Source organism: Trichosurus vulpecula, chromosome 1 (genome assembly GCF_011100635.1).
Source record: "Trichosurus vulpecula isolate mTriVul1 chromosome 1, mTriVul1.pri, whole genome shotgun sequence".
Classification (NCBI taxonomy): Eukaryota; Metazoa; Chordata; class Mammalia; order Diprotodontia; family Phalangeridae; genus Trichosurus; species Trichosurus vulpecula.
The window spans coordinates 240294716-240315955 of NC_050573.1; the positions used below are offsets into that span (position 1 = coordinate 240294716).

The following is a 21240-nucleotide window of genomic DNA, read 5'->3' on the forward strand; positions in this document are numbered from 1 at the left end:
CCCTCCCTCCCTCCCACCTTCCCTCTTCATCCCTTTCCCTCTCTTTCTCTCTTTCCCCCATCCCCCATCTCCCTCCCTTCTTTCCTCCCTCCCTCTCTCTCTCTCTCTCTGTCTCCCTCTCTCTCCCTCTCCCTGCCACCCCGTCCCTTCCCCCCCTTTGTCTCTCTAGTCTCTTCCTCTCCCACGCACAAATAAATGGATCAATTAATTAATAAATACATAAATAAACAAAAGACTTGCCCAAAGTGACCTAAGCCATAAACAACAGTGCCCAGAGTCAAACCTAGACGCTCAGATTTCCCCTTCCAGCACTCTGCAAGCCCACCGTGCTAGGGAGTTCAGATTTCAGATTAACCAACAGTGGCTCTGCTCAAACACAGATTTGGAAATCTTCTTGTGCTTCTTGACTCTTGCCATTTGAATGCTAATACAGGACTGGCAAAGTAACTTAGAACATCCTTTTCTCCCTGAACAGCAATTTCTAAGGTCTTGGAATTTTAAGGCTTCAGGAGTTCTTGAATCTAGGGAAAAGGGAAAAACACAAAGTTTCTTAGAGTTTGGTTATTGTTCATGCTTACTCATTTCTGGAAGTGATTTGATGACTTTAACAGGGGAATGGGCATCCTAGCCCTTCAGAATCTTAAGCCAGGGAGCCACCCCTTTGGCCTTGAGATTTAATAAGAATTTCAGTCAGTTTGACAGAGAATCAGAAATTAACCTGAAATGCTGCCTGAGCTATCACATTTACCTCTACGTACATAGTTTTAACGTTTTTCAGCTGAGGGTTAAGGCTGCTACTTGCACATGCTCAGATTCACATATAGTTTGCATTGTTTTGGCTAAAGCCCCTTTTTTGAAGGTAGATTTTATTTTAGCTTTAACCTAAAAAAAAAGAAATCGAGGAAGACATAATTGGTCAATGCTTTATGTCATTCCAGATGCTAACAAGTGATGCCAACTTGAGTATTCCATGGGGACAGACTATGACCCTTGGCATCAATCAGCTATTTTTATGAGGAGCCAATGCTAACTTTCAAAATAGTTTTAAATGTTTTTCTCAATGATCAAATGAATCCATGGCAAACAGGCAAATTTCTAGTCAGGCCCCAATGAAAAGAGCTCACAATGTGCCCTACAGTACGCATATCATGAAATAATACTTTAAACGGCGTTTGAAGGCATTCAGGGTCAGTTCTTAAAGCAGTGACTTAGACTCTGGCAGCAATCTGACACTACGGACAAAGACCTCAAAAACGACATTCTTGGCCGAAAGTTCTCGTATAGTCATACATATTAAAGCACATTTTATTAAGAGAGACAGAGATGGTTGTAAATATTCCCCTCTGTGCCTTTATAAAATATCCTTGGGCTATTTAACTCCCACCTGACCAAATCTCTCTGGTTAAAGTAGAAATGAACCTCAAATTGAGGGTCAGACCAACTGACAAGGTACAGAAACCTAATCTTTCCCTAATGAGTCCAAAGCATAGCACAGGAATGATTTTAGACATTTATCCAGAGCAAATTTCCCCCCTTGTTTTTCCTTAAATTCTCCATCCTTTACTAGTTCCATAAATCAGTATCACACAAGAATGTATTTCCTGCTCAAGTTTGGTGCTGGCTATGGGAATCTGATTTTGGTGTTACCCTTAAGATTGTGAGACAAATGGATAAGGAACCATTCCTAGCTCTGAGGGAAATCACTAGAAAGCTATAGACTGAGGTCCCCTTCTCAAGAAGAAGATCAATAAAAAATCGGATCCTGAGAAGACTAGAAACATAGAGACTCCTAAAGACGGAATAGATAATCCACCTACACAGCGAGAGTCATCTGGGTAGGGATGACAATTGAACCCATAGAGTTGACAAGATCACCAAAAGAAAGTTTGTAGAGAATCCAGGACAGAGCTGGGGTCATTACATCCAACACAGCAGAAAAGATACAGAAGGGGGAAATATATTTCAGGTTTAGAGTCTTGTAGATGTCCCTAACCTAAGGATGGGCCCCAGTCAAAAGATACTCCATTTTCAGCCCCACCTCCTTCCTCCTCATATGGTTAGGCAAAGTCAGTGACTGCTGCTCATTTTGCTGTGATGTGTACAATCAGAGTCGAGGGCAGAGAAGGGGAGAGGAGGGGAGAAGACCATGCCTGGACTCTAGGTCCAAGCCTTTGAATTAGCTTGTGTCCCTGCTGGAGTAGCATAAATGGAAGAGAGGTAAGAGAAGTGGAGCGTGAGCCTTTTAACAAGATCCTTCCACTCTTTATATGAGTATTCAACAAGTAACACGCAGCCCTAAATTGGGCAGCTTTGACCCTAAAGAGAGAATCAGTTGAGAAGAGACTAGGAGCCATCTAGAAGAGGAAGAACCAAGGGGCATGTGACAGTGAAGGAATAAAAAAGGTCTAAGTAAAGGAAGCATTAAATACTCAGCTGGAAAGAATTCTGAGCTCACTCTCAGCTGCCTTTCAAAGGACTACAAAACCCTATAGGAGGTCATGATGTGGAGAGCCTGGGCAGAGTGAGAACCTGATCACTCATTTCAACAGGAAGGAAGGAAGGAGAGAGGGAAGGAGGGAAGAAGGAAGGAAGGACTGGTTAATATTATTTATTAACATTATTACTATATTCCAAGCATTGTGCTAAATACTTTGCAAATATTATCTCATTTGATTCTCACAACAACTCTAGGATGTAGATGTTATTATTATCCCCATTTTATAGTTGAGCAAGCTGAGACAGACAGAGGGTAAGTGACTTGTCCAGGGTGACAAAGCTAGTAAGTGTCTAGGGTTGGATTTGAATTCAGGGCTTCCCGACACCAGGCCCAGTGCTCCATCCTTTATCTGTACTATATAGTTTTAGACATACCCTTACCTAAGCTGTGTTACTGAAAAGCTGTATATAAATTATATATTTGAAATGGAGTAGGGAAAGTTGTTTTTCATAAGATTTTTTTAATGAATCCTTAAAAAAAACACAACAAAGAATCTTTTGGTAAAGTCAATAATTGATCCTTAATATATACTATTTTGTAAGTTTAGATTTTTTGCACTTTGGAAATTTATTAAAAATTCTACAAATATTATTTTTTATTGTTGCAGGCCCTCCTGGTCCCCGAGGACCTAAAGGTGACAGGGGACCCCAAGGACCAATTGGTCCTACTGGTAACAAAGGACAAAAAGGAGAAAAAGGGGAGCCAGGGCCACCAGGTCCAACAGGTGAAAGAGGCCCAGTTGGGCCAATCGGCCCTCCAGGGGACAAAGGCAGTAAGGGTTCCAAAGGATCCCAAGGACCAAAAGGACAAAGAGGATCCCCCGGGAAGACTGGCCCACCAGGACCAAGTGGAGACCCAGGCCCTCCAGGCCCTGCAGGCAAGGATGGTGCTCCTGGCCCACAGGGTCCCCCTGGCTTCCAAGGATTACAGGGCACTGTGGGAGAGCCTGGAGTTCCTGGTCCCCGAGGACTTCCTGGACTACCTGGTGTGCCAGGCATGCCGGGTCCAAAGGGCCCACCTGGTCCACCAGGCCCCTCAGGAGCAATGGCACCACTCGCTCTACAGAATGAACCAACACCAGCACCAGAGCCTAATGGTAAGTCTGGGTGGCCCCAGAGGAAAGCCAGGAGCACATCTATGTACAAGGTAGAGCACACGGCTTTGACTCACCTTCATAGAATGTTTACTGTGCTCTGTCCTGCTATCCCATCTTATTAAGCAGTGAAAGTATCGTGCAGGGCAAGCATGAGAACCCTGCTGCTTTAACAGACCTAAGCCCCATGTGGTGTCACTCAAACTCATATGTTTCATTCTCTCAATGTGATCAGGTTTTCTGCTCCTTGTTTATTTAGCTGGGTTGGACTTTCAGAAAGCATGCCCTTCCGAAAACATTTCCTTCATTGAATCCTGAGGTTGGCCTCCACATGAGTCTTCTTTTCATTTATTCTCTTCACCCTAGGGATGAAAGTGTTCTTCAATTCACCCCATTAATATTCATACTGAGCCCTCTGTTACCCATCTATATGCAATTCATTTTTCTAAAATATGTGGTCGTTCCTATACTGATATGTCCATTACAGCTTTAATAGTTCATATATGTGGATATAGGTGTGTATATATCCATGTGTATATACATTTATACATGCATATACCTATATATAGATATGTCACTATGTATGTGTGCCATATATGCACATATACACACATATATACATTCATACATGTACGTACATATGTCACTATGTGTGTCATGTATGCACAATACACATATATACACTCATGCATGTATGTACATGTGTCGCTATATATGTATGTTGTATATGCACACATACACATATATACACTCATGCATGTACGTGCATATGTCACTATATGTGTGTGTCATATATGCACATATACACACACACATACATACACTCATACATGTACGTACACGCAAACAAGGACAGGCCATTTGGAAGAGCCCTTGGGCCCAGGAAGAACTGGGTTTTAAATCCCATCTCTAACAATGACTGGCTGTGTATCTCTGGGCAAGTCACTTAACTTTTTGGTGCCCTAGGCAACTCTACAACTGTTTATAAATTGCAGAGCAAGTGCCAGTTTGCATTGGTAGAGGGGATTTCCTAGTAATGAAATCACAGGTCTGCCTACCCGCCCCCCCCCTCCCCTGCAAAAAATAATTGTTAGATTTTAGACTTAACTTTTTTCTTCAACCCAGACCTAATTCTGACCATTGAAATACTCTTCTTTGAGAAGACTCAGGTTTTCACTATTGCAACCTTGGTTTATTTTCTTTGTCCTAAGTCCTGGACCCTCACATCCAATTGTTTACAGACACCATACAGATTCCAGACTATGGTGCACATCTGTGCCTTCTTCGGTCTTTTTCCCGTCCTTGAACAGACTAATCCAGATGCAGATTGAATGTAAAGACAGGGAAATAATAGTCCCACAAACAGCTATTTCCTAAATTGTGTGGTCTCAACTACTGGGTGGAATCTTACAACCTTAACAAAGGTTAAACTTTGTATTAAGCACAGACGTAAAGTTTTGTAATGTGTGTCTCTTCGTGGGTTCTGCACGACAAAATGCCTGGCTGTCCCTTGGATATAGAAACAACCAGGGGCCAGCTGTGTGTCTCAAATATTCCTAAAAAGAGATATCATATTCATGTTGTTTTAACCAGTGTTTAAATGTTTATTTTTCCCAGGATGCCCCCCTCACTGGAAGAACTACACAGACAAATGCTACTATTTTTCAACAGAAAGAGAAATTTTTCATGATGCAAAACTTTTCTGTGAAGACAAGTCTTCACATCTCATCTTCATAAACACAAGAGAAGAACAGGTATGTGTATGGCAATTTAAGGATACTTGGAGACTGGAAATCACATGACTGGGGAGAGGTGGGTACAAAGATACTGAACATTCACAGCCAAGTAAGCATGTTCACTCTGAAGCTCATAGACTGGACCACAATAGGTCTCTGCCCAAGCTCCACTTCATGGCTGGATTTTGGGCCCTCCTGGCTTAGAGTGAATGTCAATGTTAACTGTTTCTCTTTGAACAGCAACCCTGAGGGTCTTACCCTCCCCGCTTGATTTTTTTTCTTTCTTTTTTTCTAATTAAAGGGACCATCCTTTTACTCACTTCTTAAATGAGGCCTATTCACTGAAAGGGCATTACCTCACTCTAAGTGAGTACATGAAAAGGCCTTAGCCTAAAAGGGCCAGGTTCTCCCATTGCATCCTGGGTCATCTCCAGTCATCCTGATGAATATCTGGTCACTGGACCCAGATGGCTCTGGAGGAGAAAGTGAGGCTGGTGACCTTGCACAGCCTTCCCTCACTCAAACCAAAGTCAACTGCAAGTCATGTCATAATTTCCCTGACGTCATGGTCCTTTTTGAAAACAAAGGACAAATACAACAACAACCCAGAAGGCAAACTCTCAGCATTTACCCAGTAAATAAAAGAGAATTGATGTTATAGATTTTCTCCTCCCCTCTAGTTTGAAAATGCTACTTAATTTTGTTAGAGAAGAACTAATTATTAGACCCAAAAATAGCCATGTTGATAGACTAGGGAGTTTTTCCTTTGGCACCAATTCATAATAATAAAGGGAGAAACAAAAGTATTATGAGAAAGACGGGAGAGCCAGTCAAGGGAATATAGTAACAAGCATGCATTCAGGTATGCAACAAGAATTTAAGTGCCTAATATGTACAGAGTATCATACTAGGAGGGAGATATAAAAATCAGCAAGATATAGTCCCTGACCTGACCTTATGGAGCTCACAGTTTACTAAGTGTGGGGAGGAAAAAACATACACACAAATAATCATAATACAGAATCAAAAAGAGATGTTCATAGAAAAGATATAAGGAAAGGATCATTTACAAACTCTGGGAATGGAGAAAGACATCATGGAGAAAGTAACATTTAAGCTGGGTCCTAGAGAGGGGGTTGAAATTCACCAGGCAGAGATGAGGAAAAAAAGGTGTACATTCCAGACATAGGAATTGGAATAAGTATAAACATAGTTGTGGGAAAATATGAGATGTGTACATGTTCAGTCACTTTTAAGTTACATCTCTTTGTGACCCCAATGGGGTTTTCTTGGCAGAGATACTGGAGTGATTTGCATTTTCTTCTCTAGCTCATTTTACAGAAGAGGAAACTGAAATAAGCAGGGTTAAGTGACTTGCCCAGGGTCACACAGCTAGTCAATGTCTGAGGCCAGATTTTAACTCGGGAAGATGAGCCTTCCTGACTTTAGGCCAGGTACTCTATTCACTGTGCCACCTAATTGCTGTTCTATGTACTGTGGATATCAAATAGTCCAATGGCTGACTTAGGAGTCAGCTGTACATGTACTAGAGGATGGGGCAGGAAGAGTACAGTAGGCTACGTGAAGTATGGTACTTAGAACATACCTGCTCATTTCTAAGACCCTCCTGCAATAGCTTCCCGGAGCCCTTCCCACAATGACTAACCAGGTTTGGAACACAGGAGAGAAGATGGCAGGAGGGTCACGGGTTCCAGGGGTTTTCAGCAGGTCATCCTAAAATAATTTATCATCAAAGAAAAGCAACTAGCACAGCCCCAAAAAGGATATGGAAAGGCACAAGAAAAAGATAAATTTTAAAAATATAATTAGAAATGAAAACAGGGCAGGAGAAAGCAATTTAATGTATTCTGACAAATATGTTCCTTAAAAAACAGGCTGGATTTCTAAATGGTTTTTAAAAAAGGCAGCTAACTGACCTCCAAAGCCCCATAAGTCATCTGTCTTAAGGAACAGTAATAATGCCGTACCACCTGTTTTGCAGCAATGGATCAAAAAGCAAATGGTGGGCAGAGATAGTCTCTGGATTGGCCTTACCGACTCTGAACAGGAGAACGAGTGGAAGTGGCTCGATGGAACTACTCCGAAATACACGTGAGTACTGACAAGTTTCCTAGAGTTTCATTAAATTATGAGTACCTCATTAGAGTGTAAGCTCCTTGGGGGCAGGGACTCCCTTTTGCCTCTTTTTATATCTCCAGCACTTAGCACAGGGTCTGCACCCAGTAGGCGCTTAATAAACATTTATTGATTGATAGCGTGGTGGTTCAATAATTATTCGGTCTTTTCTCCCCTGTTTCCTGTCTTCCTTCTTAGCCCTACTACTTAGAGAACTCCCTCCAAATTGATAAGCATTGGTAATTCTACATCAGGAAATTGCTATTGAGTCAGTCTTATGATGATAAGGATGAAGAGGAGGATGAGGATGATAATTGCTAGCACTTATAGAGTGCCAACTATGTGCTAAGTGCTGTATAAATATCACCTCATTTGATCTTCACAACAACCTTATGATGTCCCATTATTGCTCCCATTTTACAGTTAAGGAAACTGAGGCAAACCTAGATTAAGTGACTTGCCCAAGGCACTTGACATCTGCCATGTCAGATAAATGTCGGAGGACTCCAGGCCCACTCTACCTACTGAGCCACCTAGATACCCTAGAGCATTTGGGGAGAAGGGATAGTTTGGTGGATTTTCGTTTTTGCTGTTGTTTAGCCAAAAGGAAAATTGAATATTAAATGGCAGGAGAAGAGAATCACAGGACTCTTTTTTTCTAACTATTGTCTCGGGTGAACGAATAATGAAAGCCAGGAGTTTCTTGGTCCCCGTGAGATTTTCCTCAGCAGTAATTCTGTTGGCTGTTTTGCAGAGCGCCTGTCAGTGACACGTTATCAGGAAAACTAAGTCCAGCTTTTTATCTTGATCTAACATCTAATTATGAAATGAAAACATCATGCCCTTCTCACAAATTGGAATTTCAGTCGGGCGGCAAAATAATTGAGTTTGTGGAAGATCAAGGATTTCTCATAAATCCAACTGAGATATCACTCCTATAAAAACGAGCATAGAACAGTGGAAGCAATTTAAATTGACTTCTTGGACCACACTTTACACACAGTATCATCTGCAAACATTCAAGCCGATAGTTGCAGCCTCTTTCCCAACCCAAATAGAATCGTCTATTAACAAGGGGAAAAATATATAGATTTGAATTTTATTTATGTTCCAAAATAAGACATGTAATAATTAACAACCCATTGCTGAGCCTGGATGGGTCAAAGCACTTATCTTCTCTCATTCCAGAGAAGGGCCCCCTTTCCTCTTTGGGGGTAGCTAGGTGGTACAGTGGATAGGGCCTGGAGTCAGGAACACTCATGTTCATGAGTTCAAATCCTGACTCAGACACTTAATAGCTGTGTGACCCCGTAAAAGTCACCTAACCCTGTTTGCCTCAGTTTCTCCATCTGTAAAATGAGCTAGAGAAAGAATTGGCAGACCACTCCAGTATCTTTGCCAAGAAAACCCCAAATGGGGTTACAAAGAGTAAAACATGACTAAATACAGATGAATAGCAATTCTTCTCTGGATACAAGTGGGCAGACTAGGTTCAGAACTGGTAGAGCTTGGCAGCGTTCTTTTCTCAAACTCTCTGGTTCTTTATGGACGTAGCCTGGAGCCCTAAGAAAATTTATTTATAGCTTAAACTGGCTCATGTCCAGATTCTCACCAAAAAGGAGGGGGGAATGGAAAGGTAATCAATGTACAGTGTAAATCAGATATGGGGCAGCTATTTTCTTCCTCCAAACAAAAGAAATGCTTAACCCAAGAAAGTCACAAACACACATTGACAGCATATTTAAATACACATCAGCAATAACAACTTATCACTACTGTTATACTCCCCCAAGAGGTTGATACTTAAAACATCAAGATATGAAACAGAACTGCTCAACTGGCACTGAATATTTCTCCTTGGTTCTACATTGTCCAAATTATTCCCAAGGCTGTTGAGAAAGACAGTGGAAGCAATTTAAATTGATTTCCTGGACTACATTCTTCTTGGTTCTACATTGTCCTTCTGTTAGTGGTCAGCCTGAAGCAGAAATTCTTCCTGCCATCAGTCAGATCCCAACTGAAGAACCCATGATATGCAGGCCTCCTTTCAAATTCACAACGTTGCCTCCAAGACTGGAAGTGTCCATACCAGGATGACTAGTCAGCCTTGCTCAAGAAAAGAACACAAAACAGAAGAAGTAACCAACAGCCAAAGGTCCAGGCTCAGACTCCCCTAACCCAAAGCATGTGCTTTAACTGCCATATGCTGGGATAGGGGAAGGGGAAGAAGAATTATACTATTTCGCAGATGCAGAAACAGGCTCAGAGATGACAAATGACGTGCCCAGTCATACAGTTAGTAAATAGCAGGACCAGAGCTTAAATACAAGTCTTCTGACTTCATGTCCAGGGATGTATTCACTAAACCAGATAAAGAGGGAGTATAATTCAAGAACACTATGATATTAATTAGCCTTCATAGAGCATGTAGAATTTCAGAATTTAGAAACATTTACAAACCAATAACACACTTAGGAAATGCTTTAGTACTGATAAATGTATATACCTAGGAAACAAAGGTAAATGCCAGATGCCTCCAAAATACTGCCCAGATATTACAATAAGGCTTTAGCACATTGAGTGGCCATAAGCAGTCATCTTGACTTATGTCTTGCCACTGGACTCCGGAGGAGAGAATGAGGCTGATAACTTTGCACAGCCCTGCCTCACTTAAATACAATTCACTTGCAAGTCAAGACATCCCACTCCTGTTACCATTGGTCCTCTTTGCAAACAAAGGACAAACATCAACAGCAATCTGTGAGCACATTGAGTAGATACCTTATGACAGATTCTTGGGAAGACATGAATAAATTCACATGAAATGAGAAAGTGTGAATTGGTTGCAATCTACACTTTCGGAGGGAACACACACATTAAGGAGATCATGGATCCATCAACTGTATTGTTGAAATATTGAATCAAATGGCCTGTCTGAGTCAAAGGGGGAGACATAAGACTTGAAATTATGAGGATATGTCTGCTAGTGAATGCAAAATAAAACTTTTTCTTTTTAAGCACATGATGCCTAAGCTATCTGTCTAAGGAGAGAGTCATTGGATTCAGCAAGCAAAGCATAGGTAAAAGCATCAAACGTGTCAATCAGTAAACATTTACTAAGTATTTACTATACGTCAGGTACTGTGCTAAGCCCTGAAGGTGCAAAGAAAAGTAAAAAACAATCCTTCAAGATGCTGCTCAAAGTCAAATGAGGGAGACAACATGCAAGCAACTGTATACAAGCCAGCTATCTATGGGATAATTCAGAGATCATCGATAGAGGGAAAGGGGAATATTTGAATGCACTTGAAAGTCAGAGGCCATATTTGAACTTGGGTTTTCCAGGCTCTGAGGCTAATTTTCTATCTGCTACATACCATACTGGCTCACACATCCAGCCTTGGTAATGGTAAAAATCCTTTAAAGTTGCTGTAATAGAAAAATGAAGCAAGAGCTACAGAGAAAAATGGCAGGGGAGGAGGAGGGCAGAAGTATAGACCATTAAAGAAAAGAAGATTGGCTTTCTTTGCTTGATAGGATGCCAGGATCATTATTTTTTATTTGAATAAGTCTCCTCCACGATTACAGCACTTTCCTCATGTCTATAAATGCAAAAAGGCAAGAAAAGGGAAAGCTCTGGGTTGTACTATCCAAGAAATCCAATCTTAATCCTTTCCTCTAAGAAAAAGCCGATGCTGGCCCATATGGAATGGATTGAGCAGGAACAGATCTATCCAAGCCAGCTCTCCCAAGATGAAACTGGGCTTTCCTTCTCCAGGCTCCAGCAAGAATTATGTGCTTTAAGAGTGAAGCACCACTGGTAGTACCTGGGACTCAGATAAGTATTAAATAGCAAACTATCTGGTTTGGAATGCAATCCCCAAACCACAGACGCTTACTCGGAGACCCTCTGAGAGTTTGGGCTTTTGCGTCAGAGCCACAGGACTCAGATTCTGCTTCTCATTTTCCACAGAAAGGAATAAATGTAAATATAAGAATCTTGAGGTTCAAATTTTAAACTATAGTATGGCAAGAATAAAATATTCAGAGATAATGCAAGGCCCCCGAAATGAAGTACCAAGATAGAAAATAATGGACGCTGCATAAACTGAAAGGGAGAGGATTCCACACATCGTTAAATTGCCTGATCACAGCTTCCTGTGGGAAAACATAATGAAAAATCATTCATGATATATCTTACCACATACTTCACTGAAAAAAAAAGGAAGCAAACATCACATGTTCCCTTTTCTTCCCAATTCAGTTACAAGCAATTCAGCATCCTCCTCCATTCTCTCCTTTGCTCTAGTTTCTGTGGAAGAAGTGGTCTTTGTCAGTGCCAATATCACCCCATCTATTCATACCCTTAATTCCATTTCCTCCTGTCCTTTCCAGGTGTTTTCCCCTTTCATTATATACATTATACTTATCATATCCAGTCTGTTTGTATCTATTTTCTCCTTCTCTGCTGCCTACAAATAAATGCCCCCCAAGTTTCTCCATTTTTTTTAAAAAAAGAAATCCATTTGACCCTTACATCCTCTGAACTATCAACCTATGCCTATCATTTTCACAACGAAAGGCCTAGAAAATGTCATTTACACCCATTGATTTAGCTTTCTCACCTCCCACTCAGTCCTTTTCATTGTGATTTCACTCCATCATTCAAATGAAACTGCTCTGGCCAATATCTCTGATGATTTCTTCATCACTAAAGCCAATGGCCTTTTCTCAATCTTTACCCCTCTTTACCTCTCTGCAAAGTTTGGTACTGTTGACCCCTCCATCTGGATTCTTTTTTTTTTTTTAATGACACTGCTCTGTCATAATTGGAACAGCTAGGTGGCACAATGGAGTCAGGACGACTCATCTTCCTGAGTTCAAATCTGGCCTCAGACACTAGCTATGTGACCCCAGGCAAGTCACTTAAACCCGTTTGCCTCAGTTTCTTAATCTGTAAGAAGGAAATGGCAAACCACTCAGTATCTTTGCCAAGAAATCTCCCGATGAGGTCATGAAGAGTCAGACACAACTGAAAACAACTGAACAGCAGCAACAAAACCAGTATTCTGAATATCTTGACCTTAGTCTGACATTTGGTTCTACATGTTTCATTATATTCTTTCCTTTGCCTTCTGCAGCTTTACATCTCTTAGTCTCTCAGTGCATCTTTTTGTTGTATGCCATGAAGGTTCTGGTGAGAACTCTCTCTTCCACGTTAAATACCTTTTGCTTCTCTTCTGAACACTGAACACATTACTGACTACTCATTCATATGATCTCAGAAATGTCTTTCCAGCTAGAGCTTGTCATCTACTGGCATAGCCTTCTGGACCCCAGAGTCACTTCCATAGGCATATGGGTTGGTACACTCTAAAGCAGCAATGCCATTGGTCTTTCCTGGGGGCATACCCAGCCCCATGGTCTGCCCATACCTGAAGTTACCACATCTTGATGTGTAAGATTTTTGTGACATACATTACACAGTTGTAATGTGCATCAGCATTGCAAAAGATGAAAATGTCTGTACTTACTCTTCCCCTCTAATTGTTCATCCTTCTCATGTCTTTGAACAGACTGTAAGAATAAAAAAAAATGCCTTAGAGAGTGACGACTTTGTACATTGAAATTGTAAGTAGGATCCCACTGACCAGCAATAAACTTGTCCAGACAAAGGAACAACACTTACACGGCAGAACAGCAAAGGCAAGAGCCTGTTTGGAGGGGCATAAGCAATAACTCATTCCATTTTCACTCATCACAATTCAGCCAGAATGGCAACAGGCCAAACCACCAGGGAGAAATCCTCTTCAGTGCAGACCGCTGTACCAGGAAGGGATTCTCTAGCAAAGGCATACTTCTCATTAGTAACACTTCCCAGTTATAAGGCAGAGCTTCACCAATGGGAGTTTTTTGGCCATAAAATTTCTGTCAATTTTGTGGGCAGTAAGAAAGCACATTGGTCTGGGAGTCTGGAAAGCACCGCAGCCATCATTTAGAATTTAAGCTCTGCCTCCCTCTAGATGAAAATGATATCTGGGAACTTTCAGACCAACTAGAATAGCTCTGAGGATGCTGGAACATTTTTTAGAAGGTTTTCCTATTTGTGGTAAGTTTATCAGTGTGGTAGAAACAGTTTCAAAGTCTTCTGGTATTAACTCAAAATAAAGCACAAATGCTTTGTACAAACAAATCCATTCAATTGTGAGTTCCTCAAGGGCAGAAACTACCTTTTGCTTCTCTTTGTATTCCTAGCCTGCTATATAGTAAGCACTAAATAAATATTGATTGATTGATTGACTGACAAATGCCTTGCTAGAACTTGCTGCTGATTTATGCCTACCACTGCATGAGATTCAGGCGCTTTCCCCATCTGTGGCTTCCACCTCTCATGCTGTGAGATAGCACTCATAAATATAATATGTAACCAGGGGAAGCATTTAAATCTGAAAAATGCAATAGGTATATGGAGGAGGCACGGTGTACAGGCAGAAAGAAACAATAAGTGTTTATGGGATAAAAAGAAGGATGTTTCCTGGCCTTCACATAGGGTTCAGTTGTAATTTATTCTGGAATTCTTTACCAAAATACATATGATCCTTATCTGATCTATCCTTATCTTTCTCTCCACAATTATAAATGTGTGCTGGGTCACGGTATTTTATTCTGATTCCGTACTATTATTTCTGATGAATTTTGTTATACAGACATCTCAATGTGCTTGTTCTTAGTCTTCTAATAAAGGTTAATAATCTCTATGCCTTTCTTTATATCCTCAGCATTTAGCATAGTGCCTGGTACATAGTAGGCATTTAATAAATGTTTACTGATGAATTGTCCCTCTGTTGTCCTGACTTCAAGCTACATTTTTAGACCATCTACATTGTATTACTATTGAGGGACCATCCTCTCAGTTATCCAGGCTTGAAACCAAGGGGTCATCCTTGGCTTCTCATTCTCTCACGCCCCCCCACCACCACCACCACCATATCTAATCAGCTGTTAGCTCTTGTCAATTCTGCCTTCTAAATATCTCTTGGATATACCTCCCGCCCTTGTCTTCTCTGACACTGCCACCGTCCTAGTATAGGCCCTCATCACCTGGACCAGGGCTGTCCAAAATATGGCCCGCGGGCCTCATGTGGCCCACAGTGTGATTTTATGCGGCCCGCCTGTGGGTTTTAATTTTCACGAGCAAAAAAATTAAATAATTTGCATGGAATGTGTATGGGATTTTTTAATTCCATCACTAATAAATAATCTCATTGATGTTAATTTTCTTTGGTGTTTTTAAGCAGTATTATGGACGGAATGGATTGCACAGAATTTTCGATTGATCTGTGGGATGCGTTCCGTCTGTACGATGTAGGCTAGTCAGTATGCACCTACCTTTATATTGTTGTGTTGTCGCTTTGTTGTTTTGTGTTTGCTTTCACTCTTGGCGCCTTCACCTGTTGTACTGATGATGCACGTTCCCCCACTTTCTATTAGTGTACTGTATCTTTTGTTCTGGGTGTGGCCCTCGAATAACTATTTTATTTTAATGCAGCCCTGAGATAACCTAGGGTTGAACAGCCCTGACATGGACCATTGCAACAGCCTGCTGATTGGTCCAAGTCTTTCCCCGTTCCAATTCATCCACTCACACTCAACTGTCAAATTGATCTTCCTAAAACACAAGTCTGACCTTTTCACACACACACACACACACACACACACACACATACACACATGCACACAGTGGCTCTCTATTACCTTCAAGATCAAATATAAAATCCTCCATTTAGATTTTAAAGCTCTTCCTAACCTGGCTCCTCTCTACCTTCTAGTGTTCTTACACCTTCCTACCCTCCACATACTCTGCAATTTGGTGATACTGACCTTGTTGCTGCTGCTCACACACAACACTTCATTCTCCTGGGCATTTTCACTGGCTGTCCCCCATGCCTAGAATGTTCTCCCTCCCTATCTCTACCTCCTAGCTTTCCGGGCTTCCTTCAAGGCTCAGCTAACATCCTATCTTCTGTAAGAAGCCTTTCCCTCTCCTCCTCAAGTGCCTTTCCTATGAGAATATTGTTGTTCAGCCTTTTTCAGTCATGTCCAACTCTTCATGACCCTATTTGAGATTTTCTTAGCAAAAACACTGGTTTCTCATTTCCTTCTCCAGCCCATTTTCTAGATAAGGAAACTGAGGCAAACAGAGTCAAGTGACTTGCCCAGGGTCACACAGCTCATAAATATCTGAGGCCAGATTTGAACTCAGAAAAATGAATCTTCCAGACTCCAGGCCCAGCACTCTATGCACTATGCCACCTAGTTGCCCCCAATTTATCCCATATGTATATTGCACATACATAATTGTTTTCAGGTTGTCCCTCCCATTAGACTGTGAACTCCTTCAGAGTAGTCATTGTTTTCTGCCTTTCTTTGTATCCCCACTGCTCAGCACAATTCCTGGCACATAATAATTGCTTAATAAATACTAATCGACTAATTAGCCAAAATCATAAACATCATAGACTTAAAATAAAGCTTATAGGTCATCTTGATCATATCAGAAGTATGGGTCTCCTCCACAATATCCCCATGGTTCCTGTACATTGTCACTTAAATTTCATATAAAGACCTCTAAGGACAGGTAACGGACAACTTCCCAATGCAGCCCATTCCAGAACAACTCTACTTGTGAGGCAGTTGGTTTGTTTTTCTTCTCCTATTGAGCTGGCGCGTAGCTCTGGGGCTGCCATACACTGATAGGTTATCTGTCCTCTGGGGACATCCCTGTTACCTCTGCTCCCAGCCCCAGCTGTTTACTCTGTATCTGGTTCCAAAAGAAGACCATCCAAAGCATGAAAAAAGTTCAAGACAATTTTGTCAATTAATTTAAAGGTTAAAGACAATGCTACTGGATCACAGCAACCCACAACACCTCTGTAACCAGTTACTTTCAACCAGTTACCCTTTTTTCCATGTATCTCCTCCCATATTAAACTCAGCTGTATGAAAAAAAAATTTGAAAGTAAAGAACCGAATGAAAAGATTTCTATTTGTCCCTTCTATATGCTTGTCACAGTTAACACTTTTTGTTGTTCAGTCACTTTCTGTCATGTCCATGACCCCATTGGAGATTTTCTTGGCAAAGGACCACTGGAGTGGTTTGCCATTTCCTTTTCCAGATCATTTTACAGAGGAGGAAACTGAGGCAAATAAGGTTAAATGACTTGCCCCAGGTCACACAGCTAGTAAGTGTCTGAGGCCAGATTTGAACTCATCTTCCTGACTCCAGGCCCAGTGCTCTATCCACTGTGCTACATATACTAAATGCTTTTTTCATTACTTTTATATGTAAGATTCACCCAGTTTATCAATTAACTGAGAAGTGTATGGGGTGGGGTAGAGGGGCAGAAGTAGCTATAATAACTCTTCTTTACATTTGTGAACTACACAATGGCCTCTGACTCTCCAACACACTGTGGTCCTGAGCACACTGAGCAAAATTAAAATTATAAGCCCAACCTCACCTGCTTACAAAAATTAGGAGATTGTACTAGTAAGAGTGTGCTCTTCAATGACCTGTGACCATTAACAGCTGCTGAAAAGCCAGCCAAAGTGATACAAAATCGATAAATACAGAAGATAATGTAAATTCTACAAACACTCCACAGTCCAATTCTCTTTACATTTTCCTTACCTTCGGGATCTCCCCACCATCCTCAAAAGTATCTTTCCACTTTTGGGCTCACATAAGGTAATTTGACAGTTGAATTAGGAATTTCCTAAGTGCCAGGCAATACATTAAGTTCTGGATCAGTCCCTGCCCTCCGAGAGCTTCTATTCTAATAGCAGAAGACAGTACATAAAGGAGACATGAAAAGGGAGAGGAGGGCAGCGTGGTGTGGACAAGGCAAGAAGTGATATTGAAACCTACTTCCAGGCTAAACACGGTCAAAGCTCAGAGGTTAGCTCACATCTTGTTAGAGCCTCCTTCAAATTATCTTTCCATTACTAGACTTGGTTATGGTCTTTTAGTCACTCTTTATAAAGAATACCCCAAAATACACATTTGAAAGGAAATTCTACCTTGTGTGTTTTTTTAAACTTACTATCAACATCAGATGTCTTTTGTAAACATGATTTGGAGCTGCTGGTCTTACCCTTAGAGGTTTCTGATGATATGGGGTGTCCTTGAGTAACCTCAGGACTGCATGTTACTGATGGGAAAATGACTCATCGTTTCTGGAAAGCCATGTGCATCCTTTTCCAGATGTTTTCTCAGACCCTCCACATCAGGCAGGCGTGTCCTAAAGCTGATCATGGCATTCTTTCAGGCAGTAACCACAAGCTTCTGTGTAGCAACCTGTTTCTTAAAGGGGGAAAAACCTACTTCTGAGGGCTGAGATTGGAAGTACATCTAATTTATTAAATGAAAACATAATCTAGAAATGCTAACTCTGCCAAACAAATATCCTAAAGGTTGTTTCAAGTTATACCGTCAAAGTTAACAAGCCTTAAAATGAACCCACCCTAAAGAAGCTTATTTTTTGTTTCTGATTTTTAATTTCTTGAAAAAACTGAAATATTCTAAATAGTAGTGAAATTAAATTTATCTTTCTCAGCTAGGACAACCAACATAACAACCACCAAAGAAGTCATAGCCATTTGTTTATCATTAGAGGGATTTCTAGCTGCATAAAATATTTCTTTGTATACCGGAGAAAGTAGGTGGCCTAGCAGATAGAGCATTGGGTCTAGAGTAAGAAGATCAGAGTTTAAATCTAACCTCAGACACTGATTAGCTGTGTGACCCTGGGCAAGTCACTTCACCTCTGTTTGACTCAGTTTCCTCATCTGGAAAATAGGGATAATAATGGTACCTACCTCCCAGATCAAATGAGATAATAAGTGTAAAGCACTTAACACATGCCTGGCAAATATTATTATTATTATTAATAACTCTTAGCAATTCTGTTCTTATTTTTGTTCATATATTTCAAAATATATAAAGATTCAAACGGATTTTCAAAAGGCTCTCTGCTCAGAAGAAATAAGAAAAAAACAATGTGTGGGAATAATGTCCTCTCATATGTACAAATACAAATCACATTCTCCCATATTTCTCAAAGCCAACGGAATGAGGACTGAATTTAGAACCAGAAGACTAGGTTCAAATCCTGGTTCTAACACTCACTCACTGTGTGATCCTGAGCAAGTCAATTAAGCTCTCTGGGCTCCAGTTTCTTCATCTGTAAAAGGAAAGTGTAAGACCAGATGACCTCTAAAGTCCCTTCTTGAAAGCCATGACCTATGTTAAAAATTTATCATTTGCCTCATCATGATAAACTACATAATTTATTGAAAGTTGGGGTGCTTTTTTCCCCACAGCTCTGCACTGAAATAACATACTGAGTTGATTTCATTGGGACAAGGTAAACAAACACCCCAGGGAGTGCAGCATGGAAATCAGACTTGAGGCCTCCTGACCTTGACATCCCCATTGTATTGACTTGAGAGATTGCCTTCTCAGCAATTGCACATATGCTTCTCATTCCCCAAAAGAGCATGTACTGTTTTTTAAATAATGTATCTTCATTTCAGGAAAGATACAGTGGTTTGATTTTTTAAAAAAAGTTTTTACCTCTCTTCTCTTGATCAAAAATATCGCACTGTGTAAATAACACTCAATTTTTGTTTTTGCAAAAGAAATTGGAAAACTGGACAGCCCGATAACTGGGGTCATGGCCATGGACCAGGAGAAGACTGTGCTGGGCTAATCTATGCTGGGCAGTGGAATGATTTCCAATGTGAAGACATTAACAACTTCATTTGTGAAAAAGACAGGGAGCCAGGTAAGCAGCATGAGATTCTTAAAAGGAAGAATTATAGAGTCTGGGTCACTACAAATGGATGTTTTATCCATATAACCTTTATCATTTTTGACTAATCCAATACAACAGCATTCATTAAATTTTCCTATCAACATTATGATCAACATTATGATTTTTTTTAAAAAAAAATTGTAAGATGTGGAGAATTATGACCAATGGAATGAATCATGAGAAAGAAGAAACAGAACCAAAAAAAAAAACCCAAAAACAAAAACAAGAGAGAAGAAAAAAAGGGGGGAAAAAGGCAAGCATGAAGGGTGCCTCAATCTGCATTCAAACCTCATAGTTCTTTCTCTGGATGTACATATATTAATTATATTATATATTAATTATAGATATATATACATAGATATATTAATTATATTATATATAATTATATTATAAATTAATTCAATGCGAAGTTATACATGGTAGTTATATGAGATTCCATGCCATCTTGGGGAGGGAGGGGGAAGGGAGGGGAGAAAATCTGGAACTCAAAATTATGTAGAACCATGTGTTGTAAACCAAAAATTAAAAAAAAACAATAAAAAAAAAGAATTAACAAAAAAAATTGTGAGAGAAAATAAATATTTGTTTATTGAAAAAATCAGTTTAAGAATTTAAAAAAAGACAGTGGCACCATATGATGCCCAAAGACCAACACTGTGCCTTTATGAGAATTTTTTTCACTTTGCTCTGTTCTTGAATATCTCACATCTCTAACCCAATCTCTCTACACATGTGCTTCTTTTACACTGGGGATCTTAATGCAGTTTCCCTCACCAGAGCTATAATTCATTTCAAAGAATGGGGTCTAAATCAATCCAAATTTATGATTTGTTTGAATTGTTTATCCCCTTTGATTGTCACAGTATAGCCTCTAGGGATGAGCATCTGGCCCTTGAATCTGACTAGTTTTGGGGGGAATTGGTGTGGGGGGATGAGTGTCAATGACTGTAATTGTTTTGCTTACTAATTGTTCATTTCTTTGAAATTATATTCACTCGGATGACTCTCAGGTGGGGAGAGGGGCAGGATACAAGAGGAAATCTAGCCTATGTAAAAACAAAAGATATCAGTGAAAATTTATTTTTAAAAAGAAATCATATACATTATTGTTTAAACCATGCATTTTAGAATCTTGAACAGATTGGGCAATCCTTATCATTTTAATACAATGTTAACTTGATTAAATATTAAGACTTATTTTGTTCCTTTTAGCACCAACTTCTGCATTATAAAAAGCTGTGAAATGACAGGCATGGACACAAATTCTGGACATCTCCCAAAAGTAAAGGATGTGCCTTTCTGACTAGATCATCTTCTCACCCATGGAAAAAGAAAGCACTGAAAACTGTTTCAACAAAAATTCCTGCTGCAAATTTTTCTTCCCTTCCACCATTACTCAAGGACTTGGGACCTAGTTGATGGTCAATGTACAGCTGGATGGAATCCCGTAGCCTTTCTCAGCCAATAACCACCCAAGCATGTGAGTTCTCACTTCAGAAGCACAGGGATACTCCATTCTGAATGAGTGCTTGTTATTCAGCTATAGGAAAAGCTTAAACATCTACTGTGTAAACAGTGTGTTACATGTGCTAAAATCCCAAATGTAGGAAAATTATACAGATATACATATATATATATATATAGTCCAAACTCTTAGTAATAATATGGAATATACTTTTAAGAGCTTTTAAAACTTTGTATTTTTGTACAAAATATTTGCTTTTTATATATTTTTTCTTTTTTATGGTCATTTTACCAATATAGTACATGAAGCCAAAGAAAACAATAACGGTACTAGTAACTCATAGAGTTTCTTGTCAGATGCAGCTCTTCCCCGCGGTAAAGGACGTTTCTGGTTGTTTTTTTTTTAATTACACACATATAGATCTATGTATGTGTATA

At 40.1% G+C, this 21240-nt stretch overlaps 1 protein-coding gene across 1 annotated transcript in view; it reads left to right on the forward strand.

Annotated features, from left to right (window-relative positions):
- Positions 1-20669, forward strand: part of COLEC12 (collectin subfamily member 12) — a 230467-nt gene extending 209798 nt beyond the window's left edge. Inside the window, exons 6-10 of the mRNA XM_036741362.1 lie at positions 3105-3593; positions 5208-5344; positions 7329-7438; positions 19163-19308; positions 20551-20669. Coding sequence (XP_036597257.1) covers positions 3105-3593; positions 5208-5344; positions 7329-7438; positions 19163-19308; positions 20551-20570 — 902 coding nt within the window. The 3' untranslated portion in view covers positions 20571-20669. The remainder of the gene's footprint in view (positions 1-3104; positions 3594-5207; positions 5345-7328; positions 7439-19162; positions 19309-20550) is intronic.
- The last annotated feature ends 571 nt before the right edge of the window (positions 20670-21240 follow it).